Below are 26,809 nucleotides of genomic sequence, written 5' to 3'. Positions count from 1 at the left end.
GACTCATGCATGGCTTCCAGTTGACTGCTCGTGTGTTTCAGCTGAGTTCCCAGCACTTTTGACCCAGCTCCTGCAATAGGAACCCCAAGCAAGCATTAGTCATTGATTGGAGTTTTGAAACTCTGCGTGAGTTAATTGCGTTCCTCCACTCTCCTATTTGCAAATGAAACAGAAAAATCTGCAGGCCTGGTTTTATGAAATCTTGGTTTTTAAACTCTGTGCAAAGGTTTTAGAAAGATAATGCGATTCAAATTGCATCTTCTGGCATGGCTCAGTTTTGGGGGGGAAATGTACGTGTTCTGTTTATTTTAGGAATTCTATTTGAATTTTAAAGAGACAATGTTTTGGCAGTCTGTTAATTATTCATCTTGTAGATATACAACACATAAAGCCTGGCCTCCTTGGGAAATAAATAATTTAGCTGTATTTAGTTTACAAATTAAGCATCTGCCCTCAAAAATCCTGTAAAATATTGTATACTTTTATTTTCCTTTGTAGTTTGATGAGAGAGACAGTTTATAACTGAGGAGTCCTAAATGCTGTCCTAGTACTGGAAAAATGTTTATCAAAATCAGATTAGCTGCAGGGACTATATAAGGAAAGCAACTTGGGGAAAAAAAAGAAGTTTATTTTCTGACTGGTAATCTTGGACTGTATTTTCCCCAGTACCATTTCCAGGACTGAAACCCAGCCCTGCTCCCTGGAAGTTAATTAAATTGCTGGAGGAGGGCTTCTATTTTCTTTAAATAGCTGACACATTCGTTTTTGATTCTGGCCTGTGGGCTGCAAAGATAACTCCCGACTGGTATAACATAACACAGACAAAATAATGAATTCCTGATAGCTGACATGTGCGAGGCACCGGGGTTTATCGTTCTGGGGGTGATAAAGGCAGTTTGGAAAAGGGAAAGGTTTGGGTGAGAGATAGCCCTGCAACTGAGGCTATGGAGTAATTGGTTCAGAAAGTCCTGAATTTTAAAATCCTGCTTGGAAAAAAGTGAAGTTCTTGATCTAGGTGCAGAAAGTAGTATTAACAATTTGCTCTTAATTAAGAGTGCTCAGAGTGAGATTTTTGGGTAGTGTTTCGTTGGGAAGCTGAATGTTTTGCCAGGCAAACTGGAAGATCTCTTGGTAGAAAAGAATGTGGGAAAGATAACGTGGGCAGTGCTAGAAAATAGCTGTTGGAAAGAAGTTAATAATTGTCTGGTAGCAAAGCACCTGCTCACTCTACCGCTAACCCTAAGATTAAGGTACCCTCAGGAACAGGACACACCTGAGGTCTGTTGGAGGTGGCTTGTCCAGCCTGTTTCTGGGAATTTTGCCAGGTTTATGTGACCAAAATTCCAGGTGTGGCCACGCCCAGGACTGGGGTTGGAGCAGGAGGACAAGTCTGGGGATGAGTTACCAGGGCACGTCTCATCTGGCCAGAGCCCAGTCTGGATCCTGTTTCAGCCCCAGCTCTTTCCTCACACCTGTGTCAGTGGGTGATACAAAAGAGCTGGTGGGTCACCAGAGGGTTCACTCTCAGAACACCCATCTGGTGCCTGGAGCAGCACTGTAGTTCAGTTTCTGATGTTCTTTTCCATGCAAATGCACTTTTTCAATGCCCGTGCACCGATACCCTGAGCCTTTTTGCAGGCTGCCCGCAGCTCCCCGTGGGCTGTGTCTGCCTGGCTGTAAATCAGTGCTCAGCCCTGGCGCTGCCTTGTGCCCCTTGTGCTCCTGGCCCTTGTTTGCCAAGTGACTCATTGTGTGCTTTGCCTTTCAGCTGTGACTCCCAGCACTTTTTCTTTAAATACCTGCTGAGGCACTGGCTCTGAACCATTAACTCTCTCTCGGTCAAACCCAGCTGTGTGCTTTCCTCAGCTCCCTTTTTTCAATAAACAGCTGATGTAGGACAAGGTGAGCAAAGATCTGCTTACTCAGAGCCTGTTAGTTGAGGGGGTTGATTATTTATTTTGCTTTATTTGGGAGCATCTGATGAACCAAGGTAGTAAATAAGCAAGTTTAGGGAAAGTCATGTTTCATATCTATTTCATACAATGATGATGATCAGCCTACTGACAGGTATCAGATACCCACTTTCCCAAGAGCTTAATTGAATTTTATACCCTTTTCAAAGAAAGCTGGTTGAAGACTGCAGTAACCTTTCTCTAGCAGGGTGAAAATTTTGCCTTCCTTGGTGAATCCCTGCAGGTCTGCCATGAGGAACAGAGCTGAGGGGAGCCAGGCAGCTCCATCTCCCTGAACACTGAGGCAGCAATTATGAGATGAAAACATTGTTTTCTCCTGGTGTTTTATTTTTCATGTAAACCAAGTGCAAATACAAAGAAAACGTACTTAAGATGCCATTTCTTGTATAGACTTTTCATAGCAACAGGTTTTTTTCCACTGGTGCTACTTGTAGATTCATCCAGTTCAAGGCAGACTAAAGCATATGCAGTCTGCAATGATGTCATTGTAATGGTTTTTTACAATTTCCTATTTTAAAGCAGTTCTGTAAGGACTCTCAGGGAATTTGTATAGAATGCTTATTATGGAGCAGATTAATTAGGTGGAAGAACTGTGGGTGGAAATGAGCAAAAAGGATTAGATGAAGAGGGAACAAAAAAGGATGTTTGCAGTAATTTAATAACCTGATCTCATGGGATTTACTTGTATATAGCACTGTAACTCTTAATATTCACACATAATTATGGCAGTTTGGTAAGGAACAGTAATTTTTAAATTTCACATGTGTGGTGTTTGCACAGTTTCCATAGGGGCAGAAAAGGGGTTACTGTGTTTTGTCCTCTTTAATAGTCCCTCCACGGTACTTTCTTTTCTTTGGTTTTTTCTTTTCTTTTTTTTTTTTTTTTAATTATTTCTAACTCAGAGAGCAGAGCTAGAGTGGGTACAACCCAGCCACCTAGAGAGGTCTTTTGTGTGTGCTCTGCATGCAAACAGATGAGAGACAAGGCAAGCAAGGCGCAGGGAAATTCAACATCCCCCAGCTTGTCCCCCGTGCAGGGGAGAAGCTGTCACGTGGGGCAGCATCGTGACAACCACAGCCATAGGTAAGAGATGCTTACCCTTGTCCTAGAAATTCCCTTAAGTACAGGTTCAGTATTAAAACACGTGGCCTTTCCTGTTGTAAAAATCACATTTCATGGTGAAAAATCACATTTCACCTCCATTTTGTCTAATATCTGCAGAGGTCTACAGGGATTTTTTTCCAGTCTTGCACTCATCTGCGAGCAGGAGTTTGGGCTCTGGTCTGAGTCCTAACAACATCCTCACTCTAGAAAAGCAGAAGTAAATATTTTGCTTTTCCTTCCCATGGTGGCTGAGATCTATCACATGAGGTGTGTTTTGTGCTTTGAGGAAATGGAGCGACAGCTTTTCAACATCAGCTTTTTTTGCTTTTGCAGATTTGTCAGGTCTTTATCATTATTTGGACACTTTATTTTTCTTGTGGTTCCATGTATCTCCATGTATCAGCTGGGCTGTGATAACAAGCTTGAAACTTTGCTACTGTACTCAGACATGCTAAAAACCCACAGCTAATATGGCTAAGCTGACCTTTGTGTGAACAGGAAGAAGTGTGAATGTTAGAAATAACAGTCTGCTTTGTGAGGCAGGGCTCGGGATCCTTCAAGCATTGTATCAACTGTGAATATCCATTTTTGCTTGGCAGTAAATCCCAGGTAGAGCTGAGCCATTCTGCTTTTGTCTGGTCTGTTTGGGGAGCACTGCTAGCATGTGCTGTGGGTATGAGCAAGCAGATCATTAAATATGGATATGTCACAGCAGGTCTGTGGGATGGCATCCACCACCCATTGTAGGTGGTAGGTCCAAGGACCAAACGTGTTTGTCTCCAGAATATTCATGTTTCACATCAAGAGCTGCAAAAGAAGACATGAGGATTTAGGGCAGTGCAGGTCACAGATTTTCTCTAGCCATGAAGAGCTGCTTTCCTGGCACCCTGTTCCTTGTCTGCAAAGTGGAAGTTGTAGCATTGTCTCACCTGGCAAGGTGGCTCTGGGAGCAGCTCATGTTCCTGCTCACCATATCCTGATATGGAGAGGTGTGTGCGTACAACTGATGGGAGAAATGTTGCATTTTCCTTGGTGCTCCTGGCCCATCTTCCAAAAGCCCATGTTTGGGGTCACCAAACCCCTGCAGATCAGGAGGTGCTGCTGCTCTGCCTAGGACTTGGGCAGTGCTTGGGAAGCAGAGAAATTGGGCTCAGGTAACAGGGCTGGAGTTGAAGGTGAGGCCGGAGAGTCCAAGGCTCTGGTTCAAGTATGGGGAAGGGTCATCCAGTCCCAGCCACACTTTGTGTTTGGTGCAGCTCTTCCTTGAGCCGTGGAACTAAAGCTGCTGCAGCTGCACAAGGTGGGGACCCCCAGCACAGCCACCCCTAAATGTCCAACAAGCTGGGGTTGAAAAAGCCATCTGCACTGCTTATCAGGGTCCTTCTCACAGATGGGGTTGGAAGGCTCTTAAATGCCCCTTCAAATACCTCTCTGAGCAGGCGGCTGCTATCTGCTGTTCAAGTGGCAGCCTCTGCACCCTGCCCCCAGCCAAGCTCCTGCTGCCTGCAGGGAAGGTCGGGCTCTGAGGCTCTGGCAGTCCTGCACCAACGGGAGCCCCTTGGTCATGGCCTTTCCACATCCTGGGCTCCCCTCAATAGAAAAATAACTTTCTTGAGTGGGCCAGCAGACCACGAACTGAAAGGTTGGGAAATGATGGGAAACGTCTGGCATTTGTCACAAAAGAGGATTTGTCAGAGAGCACATTTCAAAATCCTGCTGCCAAGATCCTGCTGCTCTGGCATACTCAAAAGCTGCTAAATCCATCGTGTCTCCCTGCACTTCCCCTGCTCTCTCTTCCTTCCCCCCCTACCCTTTTTTCTCCTGCCCTTTTAACCCTGCTCATCTTTTCCCCTCCACTGCCTCACTGCTTGCTCCTCACACCTGTTTCTCGTGGTCCCTCAAAGGGCAGAGCAGCCTCCACAGGGCCTGAGGTTGCCTTGCTCTTTATTTTACAACAAACCCAAAACATACAGAGCAGGCACCTGTTGCAGAAGCAGCCCAGCTACAAAGGGATGGTCCATGTTGCTGGTTCTCATCTCTGAGTGTAAGGAATGGGAGCACCTTGGAGACCTTGGTGTCATTTCCCTGAGTCTGCACCAAGCTGAGAAAGTCACTAGGACCTTGAGAAAGTCACTTTAGGACCAGGCTGGGGTGTGGGCAGCAGCACAGGGATGTGCTTGTACAATTTGGTGCAAAGCAATCTGGTGGTCATTCTAAAGAAATGGGGCTGGTACTGACATCAGCTGAATAATCTGACCCTCTGAAACTCTTGATTGTCAAGCTTTCAAGCATCTGCTCTAATTTTGTGCTGTTTTGGAGTATTTCTTTTCCTGGCTCTAAAAATCTTGAAGAGAGTGAGGTGACAAATCCTAATGGAAATGCTTTGACTCATCTTCATGATGTAGGGTAATAGTGTATCATACTTCTGCTGTGCAGCTGCACGTTTCCCTGAATCTCATACATAATTCTAAATTTGCTGATATTTAGGTGTCCGTGACATAACTTCCAGGTTAATTTTGAGAGGCTGCTTAACATTTTCTACAGGCAAGGCCACTCTAAATTCTACCTGTGCTATGCCTAAAATTCATTTCAAGATTTAACTGAACATGAGATAATGACATTTAGGAGAACCTGGGAGTGACTTATTCCAATGATCCTGTGGCAACACGAGAAAGTGTGTGAGGTCAAGGAACTCCAAGAATAAAGTTGCTATACAGTGCACTTTCCCTAGTGATAAATTTGTACCTTATAATGTGTTATAAAGACAAATTCAGCAGAGGCAGACACGCTTGCCCTTGCTTTAGTCAGTTAAGAGTTGTCTGAAGTCCTGTCCTCATCAAGTTGTTAATATTTACAAACAATCTGTGGGCTGATAAGCTTCTACGCTGCAGTCCAATATAAGGGTTTTGCTGCTGGGTGTGTTGCTTGCTCTGCACGTTTTGTTACTCTCATTTACCACATCTTACTCCATCTAAGCTCTTACCTGCTTTAGCAAGGGCCATAAGCTGGTTTTTGACAGTGGGTGCAGGGAAGCCCAGAGCACCTATTGACAAATGGTCCTAATTAGCACAGTTCTGTAAATCTTTGCCTGGCAGGGAGTGTTATATCATTCCATTACAAGCTGTCAAGATGCACTTTCTGGGGGCATAAATATGTAAACTCTTTTTTAATTTTCAGTACTGCGCTCTAGGCAGAGCGTGCCACGATGGTCTGGCTTGGTTCCTTGGTGGATTTCTGGTGGGGGTTTTAGCAAGATGCCTGGAATCTCACTGTAACATAAGCAGGGTGTAGAAAGCTCCTGAGATTGGTCCTGTTTTGCTGCTGGAGTTTCGAGTGAGAAGTCCTACTGATAGTATGATACATGATTAAATATTTTTAATCATGTTACCTGCTTGTTTTAGAATCAAGCTCCCTCTCCATAGAGCTAGCACTGACGAGCAGGGCGTGCTGGGGACAGCATCTTGCCCAATGTTTGATCATGTTGGGACAGAGAATTAATTATGGGCAGTACCAGGAGTGCAAGTTGAGGTTCAGTGTGAGTAGGCTCTGATGCAGATTTTCATTATTTCCATTTGCATTGCCCAGATTGATTCAAGTTCTGCTTTGTATCTGCCAGAGAGAAAACTCCTGTTTAGAGGGTGGAATAGGAAGGAAAGGGTCTGTCTGCTGCTTTTGTTTAATTCTTCCCCATAGTGGAAAAATACTTGAGTTGAGAGTTTCCTATATTCTCCTCCTGGGGAATAAACAAAACTTTTGCCAGAAAATGTTCAGTCCCATTGACTCTGGGCAGTTTATATATTGAAATTATGCCAAAAACCACCAGTCCAGAAACCCCCTCTGTAGCAGGGGTCAGATTAAACGCAAGTTGGGCCTCCCTGTCCCGACAGCCCCGTCCTCCTCCTGGTGGGAACCCACCATGGACGTGCCAGATACAGCACTGGGTGTTGGGCTGGCAGATAATGGGGATGGTGGGACATCTGGAGCCAGGGCTGTCTGCCCTGGGATTGCTGTGTCATCTCGTGGTCCTTGTGAAACCAAACAGGAACAGGTCATAATTCAAAGCGCCCTCCTGCTATCGGGAGTTGTCACCTCTGGGGAACAGCTGGGTCTCAGAGGGCTTGGGAAAGTGATCCTGAAGGTCAAGGGGAGACTTGCTTGGTGCAGATGAAGTGATAATGGACTCTGTGGAAGGAGGGGGAGGACCATTTGAGGCTTTTATTATTATCCCTGAGAGCCGTGAATCATCCGGAGCGCTAATCCTGGGCCGTGCAGTCAGCAGATCCAGGCTGCTGCGTGCCAGCCTGCGCTGTCTGAAGGCATCCAGCCTGCAAGGAGCTGTGCCCTGTCTCTCCCAGGTCTTTTACATTTTTCTAGGATTGTTTCATGCTTGATGTTACAATTATGCAGAGAGGAAAAAAATCCTCCTGTTGCTTCTCAGAGAGTTTCAGCCCTTATAAGTGCATTTGGATGGACTTCTCCCAGTGCTTGTGGATGGGATGGTGTCTGAACCTCAGGGTGTGAGGTTGGGTCCTGTGAGGAAGACAAGTCCCAGGAGCCAATTTTGCCTCATAAAATCGGTGTTATTGCGAGAAATTGGATGGGTTTGTAGGCTGGCAGAAGAAGAGAGGAGGCCCAGCTCTGCTGTGAGCTGTCACAGCCCCGTGGCCTCTGCCTGCTGCCAGTCTGCAGCAGGGCTGTGGCTCTGGGTCAGTGCTGCAGGGACGTGCCCCCTGCCATGGCACAGAAGTGGTGACAGCCCTTGGATCACTGCATGTCCCAGCTCAGAGCCCACAGGCCCTGCTTGGAGGCTGCTTTGCTGGCTGGCCCTCAAAATTTAAATTCGGTGGTAGACATTTTCATATTGATGAGCTGCTACTCATCACTCAGGCTTAACTAGCACCCTTGTTTTGGCATTGATGAGGATAAAGGTGCTACTTAGCCAGATTTAGAGAGGCAGGGGGTCCAAAAACCAAACCAGAGGGGTGAGGAGCCCAAACAGGAAGGGGAGTAGTGCTGTTGGAGGCTGCAAATGTTGCAGAAGGTGGCATTTCAGAGCATGGGAGATGCATCTGCCAGGATTTGTGGCATTTCTGCAGACTCTCAGTGGTGGGGAGGCTCCTGGCCCTGTAGTGGTTGGGGAAGGAGAGTTTGGGACCTCTCCACCCATGTGTAGTGGTGACAGCTGGGTGTCAGCTGTCCCCTGCTCTACCAGAGCTCAGCCCTGGCTTCCCAGCATCAGCCTCCTTACTGCCTCAGCCCTTAAAACCAGATTACTAAATAAGGGTTTAATGACCACCCATTAAACCTCTGATTATGAATACGAGGCTGAGAATCTACATTTACAGAAACAGCCCTTCTGTTTGGTAAAAATGAGCTGTTTTGTTAGTACTTCCTTCCAAAACCTCTCCTACTTTGCTGTAGTTCCCTGCCAACTCTGCCTGCTAGAGCAGCCATTGCAGAGATAAATCAGATTTAAAAATAGGAGGAAAATTGTGGTTTAATTATCAATTATCCTGTGAGTCTGTGACTGAAGTTGGACAGGACCTTGAAGGACCAAGCCATTCAGCTTTAAGAGGGTGTTCAGGCCATTTTGTATTTTTTTGTTGTTGTTTTTTGTTTTGGGTTTTTTTGGGATGTGTGGTTTTTTTGGTGTGTGTGTGTGTTTCAGTTTTTTTTGGTTGGTTGGTTTTGGGGTTTTTTGTGTGTGTGTGGTTTTTTTGGGGGTTTTTTGGGTTTTTTGGTTTTTGGGGTTTTTTTTGTTTTATTTTTTTTTTTGTTGTTGTTGTTTGTTTTGATTTTTTTTTTTTATTCTTTGCTTTGGTTTATGAGGCCTCAGAAGAGTGTGCTCTATGTCTGCATTTCCATGTGACCCAACAAACCCCTGGTAATCCACCTTCCCTCTGCAAGCTGAGATGTCCTGCAGCCTTTTGATCCCATCAAAATAGGCCTGCAAGGGGTGAATAAAACTCAGCCTTTGTGAGCATTGGCTGTATTTGAGCGCTGGAAGGAGAGAGCCTGATTTTCTACCCAGCTGTCCCTGTTTGTGGCACTTGGGTGCTGGCCAGCTTGCAAAGAAAAATGGATATTCCTGGCAGAAGAGTGCAGCAAGCAGCACTCCTCGGTGCTAATTGACCCTTTCTTGGCAGCTTCATCAAAGACGTTGAAGAATAAATAGGCTGTTGATTGAACTGTTTCCTTGTCCCCAGAGGTGGTCCCCCTTACTCAGGGCTGAGGCTCATTGTCAGGGCTGGGGAAGAGCCTTGCAGAGCCATTAGCCTGTGCTCCCAAGGAACAAAAAACCAAAACAAAGCAACCTTTCATCTCCTGGTTTTCCATGTGGCATCTGGGAGATGGAGTCATGGGAGAGAGGGTTGCTGTGTCCTCCATGTGCAGAGCTCCATCCTCAGCGCCCATGGCAGAGGGGGACATAGCTCTGGTGAAAACTCTGACAGTTCAGTCTGGTGAGAAGAGAGGTTGAGAGCAGAAAAAACACCTTCAAGGAAAGCCTGGGCAAAGTTGAGGCAGATGCTGATGGACGTGACTGGTGCATTCTTTGCATAGAAAAGTCGTGTTGGTTCTTGCTGGTGCTGAAGGCATGCAGAAATCCTGCCCAGATGGGGCGTGCAGGTTTCAGCTGATTAACTAATGGACCATGTGAGGAGAAAATATGAACCATTTTACTGATGCCTGTAAATACGTTTTAAAATATTCTGCCGGGGTTTTGTCGTGACAAATTGCATTCACATACTTCAGCCCCCCCTGTATTCATTTCAGGCTGGGCCTAGAGTTCAGAATATTTCAACTTTCTGTACAATGGGCAGTCCAGGAGAACTATTTTTACTGGAAATATTTGAAAGTGTATGAACTGAAACCCTTTGTTTTGAATCAGATCACTGTTAAACTTCTGTGATTTAACAAATACCACACTGCTTCATGAAATGTATTGTTGAAGACAGAGCAAAACTTAGCACTGCAAGCCTTACTTTTGGGCTTTCCTGCAGCTGTTTCAGGGCTCATTCTGCACTCAGCAAATAGAGTGAGGGTGTGCAGAATAAATATTGATATGGTGGTGGCCTGAGCATCACGTGTGTGTATAATGAGCATGACACCATATCCATCACTGTCATGTGAGAGGACATCTAGAGTTACGTTGCTATGACAGCCTGACATGGGGCAGCACTCCACGTTTGTGAGCAGCAAATACAGCCCTTCCTTCTGCCCAGACTAATGAGTCCATCTCTGATTCACTAGCACTGACTCTGGGCCATTTTTGCTTTTTCAGTGATGAGAACACTAGAAAAGACTTGAAGACACTGCCTGTCTTTCCTACCAAGACACTGCAGGAGCATCCATCACTTGCCTACTGGTGAGCTGTTTAATTTAAAATGTAAATCATTGCTGTGAATGATAACAAGAAGATCACTTTTAAGCAGTTTGCAAACTCCTCTAAAAGTTTTCAGCCCAGGACATGGAGCTGATTGCTCATGTTCAACATTTCCAGTTTTTGGAAGATTATAAATTATGCAAGATCTGATGCAAATTCCTCCTTGAAAGTTTGCTCAAATTAAATTGCTGTGTCAGAAACTGCTGGATCAGAGTTTGTGGGGACCCTGCAATAGAAGGAGCAGAAGTCTGAACTCCAGCCAGGCCTGGGTTTGCAGAGAGCACCTCAGTCTCATCTGTCACACAGTGGAGCCTTTGTGGTGGGCTGACCTTTGCTAGCTGCCAGCTGCCCACCCAGCTCCTCTCGACAGGACAGGGGAAGAAAATAATCTAGGAAGGCTGGAAAGAGAAAGACAGTTCCAATTCTGGGGCTTGAGTTTGCTGTAAAAGGAACACAGCATTTAGGATGAATCAGTGATATTGTTTCCTTGGAATTTATGCCCTTTGTGCAAATTCAACTCCTCATTTGTTTTGGTTTTTTAGGCTTGATGTGTACGTGATGGATTTTCAAGTATACCATGCTTGCTTATTATTTGTTTGTTTCTGAATGAACACTGCTGGGTTTTTCTTTGCTTTCAAGTGTCTGACACAGAAATGCATATTTTATTTCGCATTCCTCCGAAACAAAATGTTGAAATATGTAACAGGAAAAATGCAAGAAGGTCATTGCTGACAAATGTGTGGCTTTCTTCACCTAAGAAATGTCAGGGGGAGAAAATAGACGGGAATGAAAACAGCTCTGGTTGAACTTCTTCTGTCTTACATATGGAGCATTAACCAGCCTTTGAAGTTCGGGTCCTTTAGAACATTAAGATGAATTTACACAATTAGCACCATTCTTCTGCAGCAGCATCTGCAGCAGAACAGGCTGATCTGAAATGGTTGGTTAATGGGTCTGGAAGGCAGAATGTGATGGAGGGGATCAGCCAGGCAGCTCCACACTGCCTAATGAAGGGTGGGAAAGAAATCTGCAAGAACCAGAATGTAAACTAGAGCAAGAAACATGCATGGGGACCCTTCTCTGCATGCTGAGCAGGTGTCTGAGCTTCAACACATGAACGAAGTCACTGAGCCTCTAAATTGGGTTTTGTGCTTGGTTTGCAGTGAGGACAGAGTAATTGAGCATTATACACAAATTAAAGGTCTGACCAGAGGACAAGCCATTGTTCAGTGAGTATGACACTTGTTAATTTGTGAAGATGATATTTTTACTTTTCTCCTGTTCTTTTTTGGTTGAGAAGTGGCAAGGCAGACTCTTTAGGTCATTATTGCCTGCAAATGATGTCGTTTGTATCTGTCAGATTCTCTTTTTATTGAGTTACGTGGCAAAGTGGAATTATTTGAAGTCTCACATTTCACAGGCTTGCAGTTCAGCATTTGTGTAGTCATTTGGGTACCTCAAATACAAAAGAAATTATTTGGATCTTACTTTATTGGAAGATTCTTCTCTATACCTTGCTTGACATCAATTAATTTTCACTCCAAACTCTTAAGGGTGCATATTACCCTAAGTCCTCTAAAAATTCTGAAATGTTCAGAATTTGGCTTTCAAAACATCAAGGTCTTCCAAGCTGCCCACTGAGCCTGTGGAATTGTATTTTTCATTTACCATTAATATCTAGTGTTCTTCCTACAAGCAGATGCAGTAGGATGTGTTATGAGATGTTTGAGATGATGGCCATGACTGCACAGTGCAGACTCCTTGCAGTTTTTCTCACGTACCTCAATGCCTGTAAATCTGTCTCAATAATTTGTGGTCCTTTTTCAGTAGAAACAAGGGAAAAATGGTCTGTTCAGTGGTTTTATGAATTGCCTCATGAAACAGTTGTACAATGGCATAAACATATTCATTTGGAGCCTGTCCTTTGTAACCAGAACTTCATAATGGAATAATTATAGGCAGGTCTTTACTGCCAACATTTCCCAAAAGGCTCACATGTTCAGTTCAGAATTTTTGCTTTCAGTTCTATGACCTTCTGATAAAAGATTGAATTTTCTGTTGTATGAGAAATTTTCCTTTTGCTTTAGCTGGGCCAAAATACCCCATCTTTCCCCAAGCCAAGATGCTAAGTTTTTTCTGAAAATATGGGCCTTCAGCTATTAAGGTCTTCAAAATATGCAGATGATAAATGACGTGTCCTGGATGTATGTGTGAAAAAAATATGTTAATAGATATTACTTCCTCCAGAGAAAATAATCTGATATGCTATAAATCTGTCTGCAGGTACATGAAAGTGGTAGAAGCTTTGCCAACATATGGAGTTCATTACTATGGAGTAAAGGTCAGTAACTGACTACAGATAATGTGATTGCTGAGCTTATTATGAGGGATTGCATTCCTGAAGGAGCAGTTGCATGATTCAGTGCCCTTCTATCAGTATGGAACCCCACATTTTTCAACCTCTGTAATTTTTTCCCCGTTCAATGTACTTTAAAAATTGTTTCCAGACAGCAGAAAGGAATCTTTGTAAAACCTTTATGTAATCCTATCAGGAGCTAAATTCCTATCATCTTAATTAAACTGGATATCACTTCTAGACTTGAAGCAGTTAATAGTTTCCCCAGAGACATTAATCAAGATTAGAAAAATAGAATGTGGAAAAGACTCCTCCTAAGTGGCAGGTGATTAGTGGTGCGTGCTTGGAGTGGGGAAATGCTGAGAAATACTTTTGGAGAGTGATGGAAATACACCATTTATTCCCACTTGTAGAGCAGAGCCGGGGCCAAAGTGCTTTGTGCAGAAGAGCTCAGCAGAGATGATGTCTCCTTACTTTTGAGTCATGGCCATGGCTGTGGTACCTGAGAAGCTGATGTTTTGTGCTGGTGTCTCCTGTGGCTGTCCATGCCTGAATTTAGTGGTAGTAGCAGTCAGTGGCCATAGTTTTTTTCTGTCCCCTGTCCTTCCCCTTCACAGCCACTCCTCCAGCAGTGACACCCCGTTGTTTGAGCAGCACTCTTGCTTTTCTGCCCACATTGCACAGCCACCACCTGGGTTTGTGCCTCTGGGAGAAAGTTTCCACCTTCACCCCAGCAATCCACTTCACCTCAATTTGTTTGCCAGAAAATCCTTGTTCTGTACCTACTTGTGCTTGTCGCAGAGTGAAAAGGGCTCTAATCTTGGAATTGCCTCATTCTTAAGTAGCTCTTGGTTGACGTAGACGTCCCATTTTTCAGGATAAACAAGGAATCCCATGGTGGCTTGGAATAAGTTACAAAGGAATCGGCCAGTACGACTTACAAGACAAAGTGAAGCCCAGAAAAGTAAGTTTTTTTGCATCTGATTTTTTTGTGGGGGGAACATGGTATGGTGTTGCATGTCAGGATATACTCTTTTGAGCTGTTGCTTATTAGACTGGTGGGCAAAAACCAAAGGCTGGAGGCAGAAGGAGATTTCTGCTGGCACTGAGGCAGTAAATCTCTCCCTCTCCTAGATAGTGGAAACTCCCTTTGGGAGCTTTGGCTCGTGTGTCTTGAGTTTGGTGGTCTCAGGATGGGGATTTTGGCAGCCCCCAGGGATAACTACAGAAATATGAAGCAGTTGTGTTTCTGCAAGGCCTTGTACTCTGGCAGTGTTTTCACTTCACTTTTGTAGTTGGGTTTTTTTTTGTGCATGAAACATAAAAGGCTCCACTGATAACAGCAGAATATGAGAGGAACCGTGTGAAATTGAAGGCTTGTTGAAGTGTGTGCTTCCATAAATTCTAAGGGGAAATTGAGAATAAATGCCAAGTACTGGAGTTGATTCTTCTCCTTCTCCAACCCACTGTTTCCCAGTGTGTCTTTACTGAAACATGTAAGCCATGAGAGGATGGGGACCTGGGAGTTTGCTGTTCTTTCCCCAGGAATGATCTGGGCAGGAGTTCACATGAAGTTGCGCTCCCTGCCAGGGAATTTTTACATTTGCAAAATGATATTGTTTGGTGTATTGGTGCCAAAAAGCACAGCTTAACAAAACTTCCTTGTTAAAGAGTAATCCCCCCCTTCAAGCTTCCAACTTGATCTTCTCTTTTTCCAGAGCGGGCTATGACTTGGTTTCTTTTGGTGTATTTATGTACCTGTGTGTCCAAGGGTGAGCTCTCATGTCCTTCATTCACTTTGTTTAGTAAAATACAGAGTTTTATCCCAGGTGTCTCTTCCCATGCCTGCACTAAAAGACACAGGAGGAACCCTTTGTAAATCAAGTCAACTTGATGAAGCTATTGAATGTCAAAGGAGGAGAGCATCAAGGAGGTCCTCATGCCCTTAAGCACTTCCCTGATTTTAGGCAACATCTACAAGATTTTCCAGCCAGGAAAAGTTAATTCTGCAGCCAAGATGTCCAGCTGTGACCAGCAATGCTCTCCAAGAAAATGGAGCCTGCCTGGCTGAAAGCATTGCTTCGCCAAGCATTTTTTATGCTTGTGGGATTTCAGTTTACAACATCAACCAGGCAGATTAAGAAAATTTTTTCAGGTCAGCAGGGCCCAGATACCAAGTCACACCCTGCTACAGTTAGTTACGAGGCATTGCCTTTGAATGCAGCAGGAGTTGTGTTTAAGAAAAATAAAATAAAAACCAGAGGTCATCTCTGCAGTGGATGCATTACAATGGAAATGAGAATAGTTGTTGGCTTCACTGAAATTATAATTATACAACAGAGGATAGAGATTTAAAAGGGAAGGTGAGAGAGAGGAGCCGAAATGCAGGTGGAAGGTTTAATTACAGAAAGCTCATTGAAACTGTGGGGATGGATATGGCTGTAGTGTCCTTAAGTATTTTCCTGGTGTCAGTGCAAAGGGACAAAAATGATGTAAGCCACAGCTTGTCCTGAGCCATGATTGCCTTTAACAAGTGGGTAAATATGCAAACAGTTTGTTTATATAAAAAATGTTTCAGGATTTGAAACACAAAGAGCACTTTGGGTAAGTGATTGGAATCAGATCACTTCTGGGAGGAAAAGCAGGCATCAGGTCTAGAGGGGCACCCACACCCAGACTTGGGTTTGGAGTTAAAATGCTGAGATACTGCTGCTTATTTCAGTGTAGCTACAGCCCTGCTGCCTGTGATGCAGCAAGCAGAAATTCCTTTTAATCAGTGTTGTTGTTTGTTCATATTTATGAATGTATCAGAATTTATTTCAGAGAGAGAAGAGTATTTCAGTATTTCAGAGAGAGAAGGACAGCTTGCCTGAATCTCCCAGGAGTCTCTCTGGAGCAGCAGGCAGGAGGGGAATAGGCATGTGAACTATTCTTGTCTTTTGGAGTAGCAGTGCTAGTTTTGCTGGATTTAGCAGAATTTTCTTGCTTTGCTTTTGGGAATGGAGCCAAACTCACAACTGCCATGTGCTGGTGTTATCCAGCTGTTTATACCATGGATCAAAAGCTGCTGTTGTGTTTATCCCCAGCCATCTGGGAAAGAGCATCCTCATTGTGCTCCACTTCTCCAGTTGGTGATGTTTAAATATACATGCAGCTGATAGATAAATAGAGAATAATAAGATGGAAAGGCTGAGTCCAAGTCTAATGAAAACCAAGTTGGCCTTCCTGAATTTTAAAGCTACAAGTGATCTCTGAGTGTGCAAACCTCTCTGACACTGGTTGTGGTGGGAAAGCTGCAGCATTTTGGATGGGAGGCTTTTAACAGGAATTGGTGCCTGTGCTGCAGTGAATTCACAGCAGGGGGATTGATTCTGCTCCTGTCTTTTCTGCAGTGCTGTCAGATGTGTTTGCTTCACCACAGAATCACAGGCATCTTGCAAGAGCCAAGTCCATATTTAGAATAAAATTTTACTATTAATAATAGAAATAAAATCTACATTGGTTGCACCCATTAACGGAGGATCAGTTAAATACAAAGAAATATAACCACCCTCTTAAAAAAAGTGAAATCTTTTGGCTTTATCCAAGTAGGTCTTCAGGCAAAAACACCTAAATCCGAGCCTTGGAGCGCAGTGGTTTTCCCAAGATTTTGTTATTGGATCAACACCAGTGCATGGAGTCCAAGGCTGAGAGCTCCTCACAGGAAGGAACTTGCAGGAGAGGCCTGGGTGAAGCAATCTCCAGATCCCTATCAGCCAGCCCTGCCAGGGCCGAGGGGAGCCCAGTGTGTGACTCGGGGCTGGACCTGGAGAACCTGCCCTGGCTGTCTGTCTGTCTGTCTGTGCAGGGCTGGCTGGGGAGGTTTGGCTCCAGCTATTAATATTTTGCTGGTTGACCTGAGCTGGTTTGGACAAGGGAGTTTTGTTGCTCCAAGTCACTCCTGGGAGCTTGTGTTGCTTCAGGAGCAGTTTCTAGAAAAGCCCAAGTGTTCCCATCACCCAGGAGTGCCAGCTGAGGCACTGAGGGAAGCACTGTGCTCCAGCTCTGTAAAAGACTGAAAAGGGAGAATTATTTTCTGTGTCATTTATGAAAATTGTCTTTGTAGATAAAAGCAGTAGCTCCACACTGGCTGGAGGTTATACTGAGCTCACTTGATGATCATCCTGAAGTCTCACAGGGCATTAAAACAGACTGGATTTGGCAACCCTTGTTCAGATTTGAGCTCAGACCTGGGATTAGCTCTGCAGTCCTGCTGCTTTGCAAACATATTCTCTTTCAGTTGCAGTTAATGTTGAGAGTCACCTCCTGCTTGGAGAAGTGCCTCTGCTTGCTGTGAGGTGGCATGCCAAGATCCTGTCTCCAGCATCCTCTGAATCAATTAGGAAAAGTATAAAACAGGTCCCAGGACTTTGTTTGTCATTTCAAGCCAGAATAGATCTCCCTTTATCTCTGCCCCATTCTTCTCACTGGTGAGATAAACAATGTAAGTCTTGTTAATGGAGGGTGTATTGAGGCATGAGTTGAGTTTATTCTGCGTTCAGCCAATATGTGAGGATCCTCTGAGGGCTGGAGAAGGCAGCTTGCTGGCTCTTGGACTTGTTCTCCCACTTCATTGTGTTTCTGTGGGCGACTCCCTCGTGATAAATTAACTCTGTTATCTGAAGAGAAGAACTAATCTTGCTGTGGTATTGTTTCAAATGTCCAAGAGTATAATTTCTACTGCTTGATGTCTTGACTGCATTGTGTTCTCAGAAGTGTTTTTGTTAGCATATACTCGTTTTGAAATGGGAATGTTGAACACAGGATGGTGTGGGCTGGAAGGAACCTGAAAGATCATCTCATTTCCATCCCCCTGCCATGGCAGGGACACCTTCAACTATCCCAGGTGCTCCAAGCCCCATCCAGCCTGGCCTTGGACACTCCCAGGGTTCCAGGAGCAGCCACAGCTTCTCTGGGCATGTTGTGCCAGTGCCTCATCACCTTCACAATAGCCCTGGCTGGATTTAATACTTTCAGGGCTTTAGCTTTCCAAAACAGACCCCTGGCTGCTCAATTTCTCTGTATTTCTCCCACTCTCTTTGGGGTCTTTGTTCATCCTGGCAAGCATCCTGACACTTTTCCATTACTTTCTCTGTGTTGGGATGCATTGCTCCTGAGCTGTGAGGAGGAGGTGTTATGATATTTCTTTCTTAAGTCAACATATGCTAAGAGTTGATGCTGAAGGTTTTCCCTTGCAGAACATTTACTTCATGTGAATTTGCTGTCCTGCTTTGCTGAATAGTTCAGAACACAGCAGCATTGGAACAGCCTTCTCAGCAGGCTGCTCTAATTAGGCTGAGATTTCTTTTATGGTGTTTATTTCTCACCAAGCCATTGATTTAGATAGAAGATACTAAGCTCACATAATTACTTAAAAAAAACCACAGCGTTTTTATGAGGCTGCTCTGAAATTCACATCTTTCCAGATGTGCAAAAAGTTGCTTGAACATCACCTGCTGCAAAACACAAATGTTTTGGGGTATTTTGATGTTGAGACATCTCTCAGTCTTATGATGCCAGTGCTAGTGAGGACCAGGCACAAAAGCATCATAAAGTATTAAAAAAAATACATGACTGAAAAGGTCTTTAGAGGACTGGTTTAATATTTAAGGGATGAAGGATGCCTGCAGGTGAGCTCTGCCGAGTTATGCTGGCACAGGTGGGAGCTGTCTGCCTCCTTCCCTCAGAAGTTGCTGCAGGTGGGGCAGTTTGGCTCTGCTGCCATCTCCTCAGGTGCCTCCCTCCACGGGCAGGCACAGCAGCAGTGAAGCACAGGATTCCAGCTGAAGGCAGGGTGCCAGACAGCTGAGTGCAGCAGAGGGGCTGAAAGGCAGCCTGCTCCCAGCACTGCTGCCAGGGTGGTAATTTCCCTCATCGGGTGGGGTGCGTTCCTGTGGGCAGAAATCTTTTATGTTTCCTTGCTCTGAATTGCCAGATTTGTCTGCAGATTGCTGTTCCCAGCCAGTTCCTGAGGTGCTGGTTGCTGGCCCTCCTTGCAGGCACTGCACGTACCACGAGGTGCTTTGGAAGTGCTTCCCGAGGGAAAGGCTGCTGCAAACACTGTGGCATGGCTTGCACTTCATGCTGACCTTAACCTAGGACCTCTTGGGTGGAAAGCCTGAGATTTGGGTCATTTAGCTCTTGGTCAGAATTTGTCACTAACCTTGGGAACAGTTCTGGCACAGTGGGCTGGGGCAGCAGCTTGTGGCCACACTACCCCTGCGCTGAGCTGCTCTCCACATTTACACCTTGTTGCAAAAAGAAACTGTGTAAAAAAAAATACTAAAATATTGTTTTTCAACAAAATCCATCAGGCTCACAGCAATACTGAGCCAGGAGCCTGAGCAGCTCTCCTGCCTGTCTCTTTGGGCAGGGTCTCTGCCAGCTCCTGCCTGCAATCCTGACAGGGCCGTTTTTCTGAGCCAGTTTGCTCCTGCTCCCCCCAGGCTGGGACAAACCTTCATTTTATTCAAAACTAGATGCAAGATCAGCCAGGTGAAAAACCAGCTGCTGCTTTTAAGGTGTTTCAGCACTCAGCCATGTCTTCTTGGGCTGCCTTAGACTATTATGGTTCTTTTTGTGCAGGAAGGACAGTGATTCCTTTTTCTGTGCTCCCTGGTATCTGCAATTGAATCACAGCAGAAATACAGGGAAGCCTAAACTCGTGGGCTGGAAAAGCAGCAGCTGGGTGGTAGGAGTCTGGCTGGTGCACAGAGGTGCCTGGGTAATGAGATGTGATCAGAGCTGCACCTCCGCCTTCTACAAAAAAAAAAAAAAAATCAGAAAAACAACCTTGACCAGGCCAAGTTCTACTCAGAGTCAGACAGGCAGCCCCTGGGATGCTCAGTAGTTTTCAGGAGCATTTAAGGATCTGACAACCTACATGGATGGGGAAGGCTATTAAGAAAACATTAATTAGCTCAGGTGGACTTAATCATCTGGTTAAAGGGAACATACATTGCAAAACTTCCACAAAAACATTTTAATTATTCCTAATTGTTCTTCCAGCCCTCAAAAACCAGTTCCAGACTTCAGATTTTTTTTTACCACTCTTTTGTCTTTAAATATGCATTTAGTTTAGGTGAGATTGAAATTAGGAATTATTTAGGAACATGTCTGTACAGGATAGAGAGTATTTGAAGGGAGCAGGATATCTCTAGAGCACTGATGGTTTCCTGAGTGTTGCCTTTTGACCACGAGTTAGAAAAATTTCAGTTGAATAAAAGTTTATTACTTTATTGCTTTGTCCTTGTTTGTACTGAGTCCGTTTTTTCCCTCTTGCCTTCATGAATCCAAGTGTGTTAGGCAGGAAGGTATAATACTTTCATTCAGGATTATTTTTATTTGCATCTGTATAAATATTACTGGCTCGCAACTTACTCTGAGGCCGTTCATTTAATCACCAGCCTTTTTTTACAAGGACCTGAGTTAGGAGGGTTTGTCAGATGAGGTGATAGCTAAGGAGCTTATATTGTTCTTCAGTGAGATAGTCTGAGGAGGAGAGGGCACTTTTTCAGGGCTCAAGAGCAAAGATGTGTCTTGGGTACAATTCCCATCTCTGGGATGGGAGCAGCAGAGGGGGGAGCTGCAGTTATCCCAGGCTTTGTGCAAGGAGGCAGAGATGTCTTAGTGCTGAATGTACCCAGCAGTGAATGCTTGGGGCGCCCGTCAGCTCCTTTTGGGCTGGGATGGATCTCACAGGGTGGGGAGGAAATGGAGCAAAGCTCTACCCACATCCTGAGGCAGTTCCATGCAGGTTTTCTTAAAAATGCAAACGCCTCTTTTTTTGTTTGCTTTTTTTTTTTTCCTTCTTTTCTCGGCACTGGAAGTGATCCCGGTGTCAGATTTGCACAGACCCCGTGTCCCTCTGTCCCTCTGCCAGGGCAGGAGGCTGCTCCAGTTGCTGGGGCTGCTGCGTTTTGCCGTCCTGCCAAACACGACCCTCCGCACCTTGGGACAGGTGCTCCGTTTTCCCGCAGCCCTTAGGAATACCGAGCACATCCGGAGAGGGAAAACCCCAAAGGAAGTGATAAAGGGGACGGGGAATCATCCCCCGCCACGATAAGAGGCGCAGCGAGGCAGTTTTTTCTCCAGAGGTCATGTCTGAAGCACGCCCATGGTTTTTACGAGCGTGGGAGCGGGCGGCCGGGATGATGCTGCCGGTCGAACCTGCTGCTGCCTCTGGGGGTGAGTCAGGGCTGCCGGGGCCGGGACACGGCACCGCGGGGACCCGGGGCAGCCCCCACGGCCCTGGCCCCCCCCAGGCACCCGGGGGGGGCTGCCAGGGGTGCAGCCCCTCGGTGGAATCCTCCCCGTTCGCTCGCGGTCGGGTTTTCCCTGGATGTGGGGAGCGGGGCGTGGGAGGCGCGGCGCGGAGCGGGTGGGTGGTGATGTCAGGCGTGTGTCAGCGCTGGGAGGAGAGGCTGCCGCGGCACAGCGGCGGCACGGAGGGACAGACAGAGGGACAGCACGGCTGTGCCCTGCCCATGCCAGCCCTGACACTGCCCGGCGGGGCCGGGGAGCCGGCATCGGGATCGGGGCTGCGGGCAGGTGAGTGCGGGACGCGGGAGCAGCCGGGGCTGTGCCGGGGTCCCGGCTGGGATCGATCGCTGCTGGAGCACCCACGGGCACCTATTGCTCAATGTCCCGACACACTGCCTGGGTTGGCTCCTTTCGCGTTTTTGTAAATGTATTTATTTTCAGAGTTCATGCGGAGTTGTAAAGAGGCGTTTCTGACAGCCGAGTGGCTGGGCAGGAGGGCTGTGAGACAAACGTAAACTTATTTAAGCAGCAGAGGGAAACTTCCACAATCGTCGAGAAAATAATTTATTAATTCTAGTAAATTGCATTTCTACTTGGCTTCACTTTTTCTGTGGCAGGTTCTAATAGGCAGTTGTAGTCCTAGGAAAGTTTTAATTAAACAGAGGCAGAGGCTGCTGAAAGAGCCACTTTTCCCCTGATACACAAATGTGCTGAGCTATGTTTCATTGTGTTAGAAATGTTTCAGATGCATCACAGCCTGATACGTAATTTTTTACAAAACCTGAAGTGTTTCTGTACCGGGAGGTAGCGTGGAATGTCAAGTTTTGGCAAGGCCAGCGGGAATGCTGTGTGTCCTGGGGATTTCTGGTGTGGTGGCTGCACCCTTGGAGGCTTTGGAAAAGCTCCAGTGGGGGAAGGAGGGAGTTGCTGTGAGTGCCTGGGTGCCTTGGCTGGATCCCTGGTGTCCAGGGCTGATCTCTCACTGAACCCTGTCTATCCCTGCCCAGCTGGGTGGAAGCACGCCCAGGATCTCCGTGCGGGCTGCAGCTCTGCGAGCAGCTGATGTAAACTCCATCTTGCTGCTGCACCTGTGTGGCCCATCATGGTCAGGGGGACATCCCTGGGGACATGCCATGTACATCCAGGCACTCTGGCACTGCTGGAGAAGAGGGCAGGCGGTGGTGCTGCCCAAGCCTGTGAGGCTGGGCTGGGAAGATGCAGCCCCCAGTGGCTCATCCCCAGGGGGATCAGCAGGGCCGATGCTGCTGCAGCGAAAGGAGAGCGAATTCAGATGAAATTCTGATCCCACGGGTGCAGCTGCCAAGCCCCAACTGACTTTGATCTCTTCTCCCAGCTGGCACTTTGCAGGAAATATGTGGGTTTCTAGCAAGAGGATGTGCTGGGGGTGGCTTCCTCCTGTAGCTGCTGTTGTTCTGTACATGCTGTACCTCTGCTCCAAAATGTCACGCTGGATGTCTCACACAGTGTCTTCAGAATAAAAAAATTTTGGTTTTTCCAAGCTGCTGCCATTCCCTGGGGATGTTCTGACTAGGGAAGTAGACCATAGTTGTCTATACAATTACTTTGTAAAGAGATTTTTTGCGTTTAATCAGAGAGAAAATTACTTTAGCTGCCCTGCCAAGATCTCTGGGAACTTCTAGCAGTGAAATTAAATGTGCTATTGATGGAGGCACATGTTGTCACTGACAAAATCCTCAATTTGCAACACATTGTCTGTAAGAGTGTGAAATTACTGAGGGGGCATCCTATACTTATGTTCTTCTTTTAATTGATGTTACGAATGTAGTTATTGCTCAGTCCATGCCACAGGAATTGTAATTTGCTGAAATGATATCACCTTGGAGTGAGAGGTTTGGAGATTTAGTGACCACGTTGTGCTTCTCTCTCCCAATTCTCCCAGCTATTTCAATGGAAACAGCTGGAAAATCTGTATTTCCGTGAGAAGAAGTTTGCTGTGGAGGTGCACGATCCCCGCAGGTGAGGCTGAGGAGGTTCTGCCATCGGGGTTCATCTTTGCCCACAGTGGGAGCTCATCGTCACCTCTTGGTGGATGGGGTGGGAGGTGCCTCAGAGCTGACCCCTGAGTTTACTCTGGGCTTTGGGACTGGTCCTGATCCAGCGTTTGGTGGGGCAGACTGGGGCTGTCACAGCTCGGGGTGTCCTCTCAGATTCCTGTGATTCCAGGGAGTTCTTGGAGCAGGAGGAGGACTGTTTGTCATGGCCGAATCTGCAGCAGCACTGGGAGATGGGATGAAGGAAATCTGAGTTTTTGCATCCCTAAAATAAAGACTGAGCCTCACCTGGTTAAGAGAGAGGCATTGTGGACTTGAAACCTCAAAGACCTGTCTTGAAATTGCATTTCTTTTCACCTCCTCAGAATTTCAGTGTCAAGAAGGACCTTTGGTCAGAGTGGGCTGGTTGTGCAGACCTGGTATGCAAACACTTCCCTGATCAAGTCCATCTGGGTGATGGCAATCAGTCAGCACCAGTTTTACTTGGACAGGAAGCAAAGCAAAGTAAGTTATGAGGCATTTTACTGCAAGCATGGGTTTCAACACCTTTCAGCATGTGTTTTTCCACAGATGAACTACTCTCCAGAGAAAAACTATGAATTGTTTTTGTCAGCTTTTTGAGCAGTCTCTTAGTGGTGGTATTGGTATTCGATCCATTTTAGCCTGCCTGCAGTTAAGGCCTATGGCAGTGTAATCATGGAAGAGGGAATTCCCATGTCTAGGTGTCTAATCTGCCTTTTCTTTTGTCTCCTTTCCTATGTTTGTTTTGAAAGCTGCAGAGTTTTTGAGCTGGGAGATGGTTCAGGTTTTGGGGGAGAGGGGAAGAGAATGCCAAACAGCCCTTAAATACCACAAGCACCTGTGTGATGCTGTTGCTTTAGCCCTTAATTTAGTGGGAGATGATGTGTGAAATGTCATCTTCTGTGATGTGCTCTGAAGTTAATTAGAGGTAACTCAATGAGGCTGTTGGGGTTTTTTTTAACTCCTTCAGGCAAAAATTCCGTCAGCCAGAAGTTTGGATGATATCGCCATGGATCTGACAGAGATGGGAACTCCAAAAGTGTCAAAGCTGGTGACCTTGGAGGCCAAGAACCAGCTTATTATGGCCAGCAATGGCAGTTTGATCTCATCAGGTAATACTGCACATAAATGTGAAGTAGCCAGGTTTAATGGGGCTTGTTTGTTAAAAGAGAAATGAGACTACCAGACAATTAAAATGGCCTTTACCTGGAAATCCTCTGATAACAGAATGTGTTTTCCAGGCTCTCAGGACTCAGAGGTCAGTGAAGAACAAAAGAAGGAGAAAATTATGGAACTAAAGAAGAAAGAGAAACTCCTTCAGGAAAAACTGCTTCAGAAAGTTGAGGAGCTGAAGAAAATCTGCCTGCGAGAGGCGGTGAGAGCTGCACCTCACACTGGGGTCAGGCAGGTGGGAGCCTTTTCCTCCCACTGGGCCTTACCTGGAGCCCTCTCTGTTGTTCCCCAGGAGCTGACAGGCAAGATGCCCAAGGAGTATCCCCTGGGCGCTGGAGAGGAGCCTCCCCAGGTGAGGAGGCGCGTTGGCACGGCGTTCAAGCTGGATGACAACCTGCTCCCCAGCGAGGAGGTGAGCACGGCAGCTTGCTTGCACACAGGGCTGGGCTGCCCAGACCAGTGGCCAAAGCCACTTGTAGATAATCCAGCTCTTCCCTGGGGCTTTTAGGAGGAGGCAGCTGGGGCAGTTGCTTGTGTGGAGTGGGAAATTTTGGTGGGTTCTGCCCCTTTTTTCAGCCGCGCTTTGAACTGACCAGGAAATTGGCTGTTGCTAAAGGCCTTAAGTTCACCCAACCTGAATCCCTGCATGAATTTTAATGGATATTTTACTGCTAATTAGAGAAGATCAGGTGCATAATGCTATTTGGCAGCCCGTGGCTTTTCTGGAGCATTGACTTGTGTCATGTTGGGATGGTGTTAGAACCCAGAATGTGGCAGGGGTGTGCTCTATCTGCCTTGCAAAATCATCTGTCTGTGAGCATAGTTTTGTGACAGGTGACAGGAGGAGGAGTTTTACCTGTGGCTTAATGAAGATTCCACCTGAGTAAAACCTCCCTGGATTGCTCAAGAAGCTAAAATGAACTTTGCTGGCAGGGACTGACTCGAGTGATAGGATAATTCAGATGTTTGCAGTTTCTGGACACACTCCGTTCCCCCTCATTCCTTGTGAGATTTGTTAACAAGCTGTATCATCCAAATAAGTAGGTGTTGGGCACTTGGCATCTGTCCTTCACCAGAAACTCACTGCCCTGCCTCATAGGGCTGGTGTGCTCCTTGTCTGCAGCAAAGTGATTTTGTGGACTGCTTAAATGCCATTAAACCAAAATCCTGCTGACCAGATTTAATAACGTGTTGCTTAGCACTTCTGCAGTGCCTTTCATCTGAGCTTTTCAAAGTAGTTTACAAACAATTAATTAAAGCCTGAAACTCCCTCTTACGTAGGTATGGTGATACCAATTTCCATTTTTATATTCTCTGAAGTAGGGAGAGATTTTGAACGATGTTTTCAGAGTTGGACTCAGTAGCAGGAGGTTTAGCAGCCTAAACCTGAATTTAAGAGTATGTGTTATGTCACCTGGGCTTCAGAACTTTGGACCTTGCCCAAGAAATCTCAAAATTGTACTCTAGTCAGAAATAAGATCTAAGACTTTCATATGCTGAGATTGTCTTGTGTATGTACTATGGTATTTCTGTATTTGTGCTCAAGATTTCACTTCACCACAAAAATAGATCTTTATATTAATGACTTTCATTGATAATTTCTCTCTGGAGTACAAGCAAATAACTTCTCTCATGAATTTGCAGGATCCTACTTTGCAGGACTTGGAGAGCAATTTTATCATACACCAAAAGCTGGTGGAAGCTGCAAAGAAACTTGCCAGTGAGCCAGACCTCTGCAAAAACGTGAAGAAGAAAAGAAAGCAAGAGTATGCTGATGCTGTAAAAAAGCTACAAGAGATAGAAAACTCCATAAATGAATATAGAATCAAGTGTGGCAAAAAACCAACCCAGAAATCAACTCTGGCTCTACCAGGTGAGAGAATTCCCCTTGTTCTGATGCAAACAGGAGGAGAAAAGAGTAATTTGGCTTACTTAGAAACTTTGTGTACATCTTTTCTGTATGGTTTTTGTCTTCTCCAAGGCAGTTAAATAAGAAAAAAGATGGAACTGCTGCATCTGATACACTCAGTGCACTGGTGTAGGCTGGGGGCAGAGTAGCCACAGTTTTAGGAGCAAGCCACAGGCATGTTCCAGCACCAGGTATGGGCTGAAGGTGCTGTGCACAGAAAGGCTGGCAGTAACACCTTGGGTGAAGCTTTTCTGATGCCTGAATTCCTGGTGGGATGAGTGCAGTTGTACATCTGGGATGCCACATGCAACATCTCTCCCCCATCCCTCCCGTGGAGCTTCAGTTCCAGCAGAAACAGAGCAGGCAGGGTGTTCTGCAGGATGGAGGATATTGCTTCTTGATTTAATATTCCTAATTTCCCAGAAGTCATAAGTGAACTTCAGGAGTTTATGAATGCAGTTAGTAGCAAACAATTTTTTTAACTAAATCCATTGGCCACTGATGAGCACAGCAAAAGCAGATACTCCTGGCCCCTCCATTCTTAGTGTGTTTCTC

At 45.7% G+C, this 26,809-nt stretch overlaps 1 protein-coding gene across 2 annotated transcripts in view; it reads left to right on the top strand.

The window, feature by feature from the left end:
* The window catches only part of FRMD4B (FERM domain containing 4B), a 125,052-nt gene that overhangs the window by 87,637 nt on the left and 10,606 nt on the right, over positions 1-26,809 (top strand). For both annotated transcript variants that reach the window (XM_054516092.1, XM_036391285.2), the window contains exons 8-17: positions 10,360-10,443; positions 11,625-11,690; positions 12,745-12,802; positions 13,695-13,781; positions 23,040-23,116; positions 23,517-23,655; positions 24,143-24,284; positions 24,414-24,547; positions 24,638-24,757; positions 25,990-26,218. In XM_054516092.1, the coding sequence (XP_054372067.1) occupies positions 10,360-10,443; positions 11,625-11,690; positions 12,745-12,802; positions 13,695-13,781; positions 23,040-23,116; positions 23,517-23,655; positions 24,143-24,284; positions 24,414-24,547; positions 24,638-24,757; positions 25,990-26,218 (1,136 nt within the window). The remainder of the gene's footprint in view (positions 1-10,359; positions 10,444-11,624; positions 11,691-12,744; positions 12,803-13,694; positions 13,782-23,039; positions 23,117-23,516; positions 23,656-24,142; positions 24,285-24,413; positions 24,548-24,637; positions 24,758-25,989; positions 26,219-26,809) is intronic.

The sequence above is a fragment of the Molothrus ater genome, chromosome 11, assembly GCF_012460135.2.
Source record: "Molothrus ater isolate BHLD 08-10-18 breed brown headed cowbird chromosome 11, BPBGC_Mater_1.1, whole genome shotgun sequence".
In the NCBI taxonomy this organism is placed as follows: Eukaryota; Metazoa; Chordata; class Aves; order Passeriformes; family Icteridae; genus Molothrus; species Molothrus ater.
The sequence above is the reverse complement of the archived record's forward strand: the minus strand, read 5'-3'. Positions and strand labels throughout refer to the sequence as shown.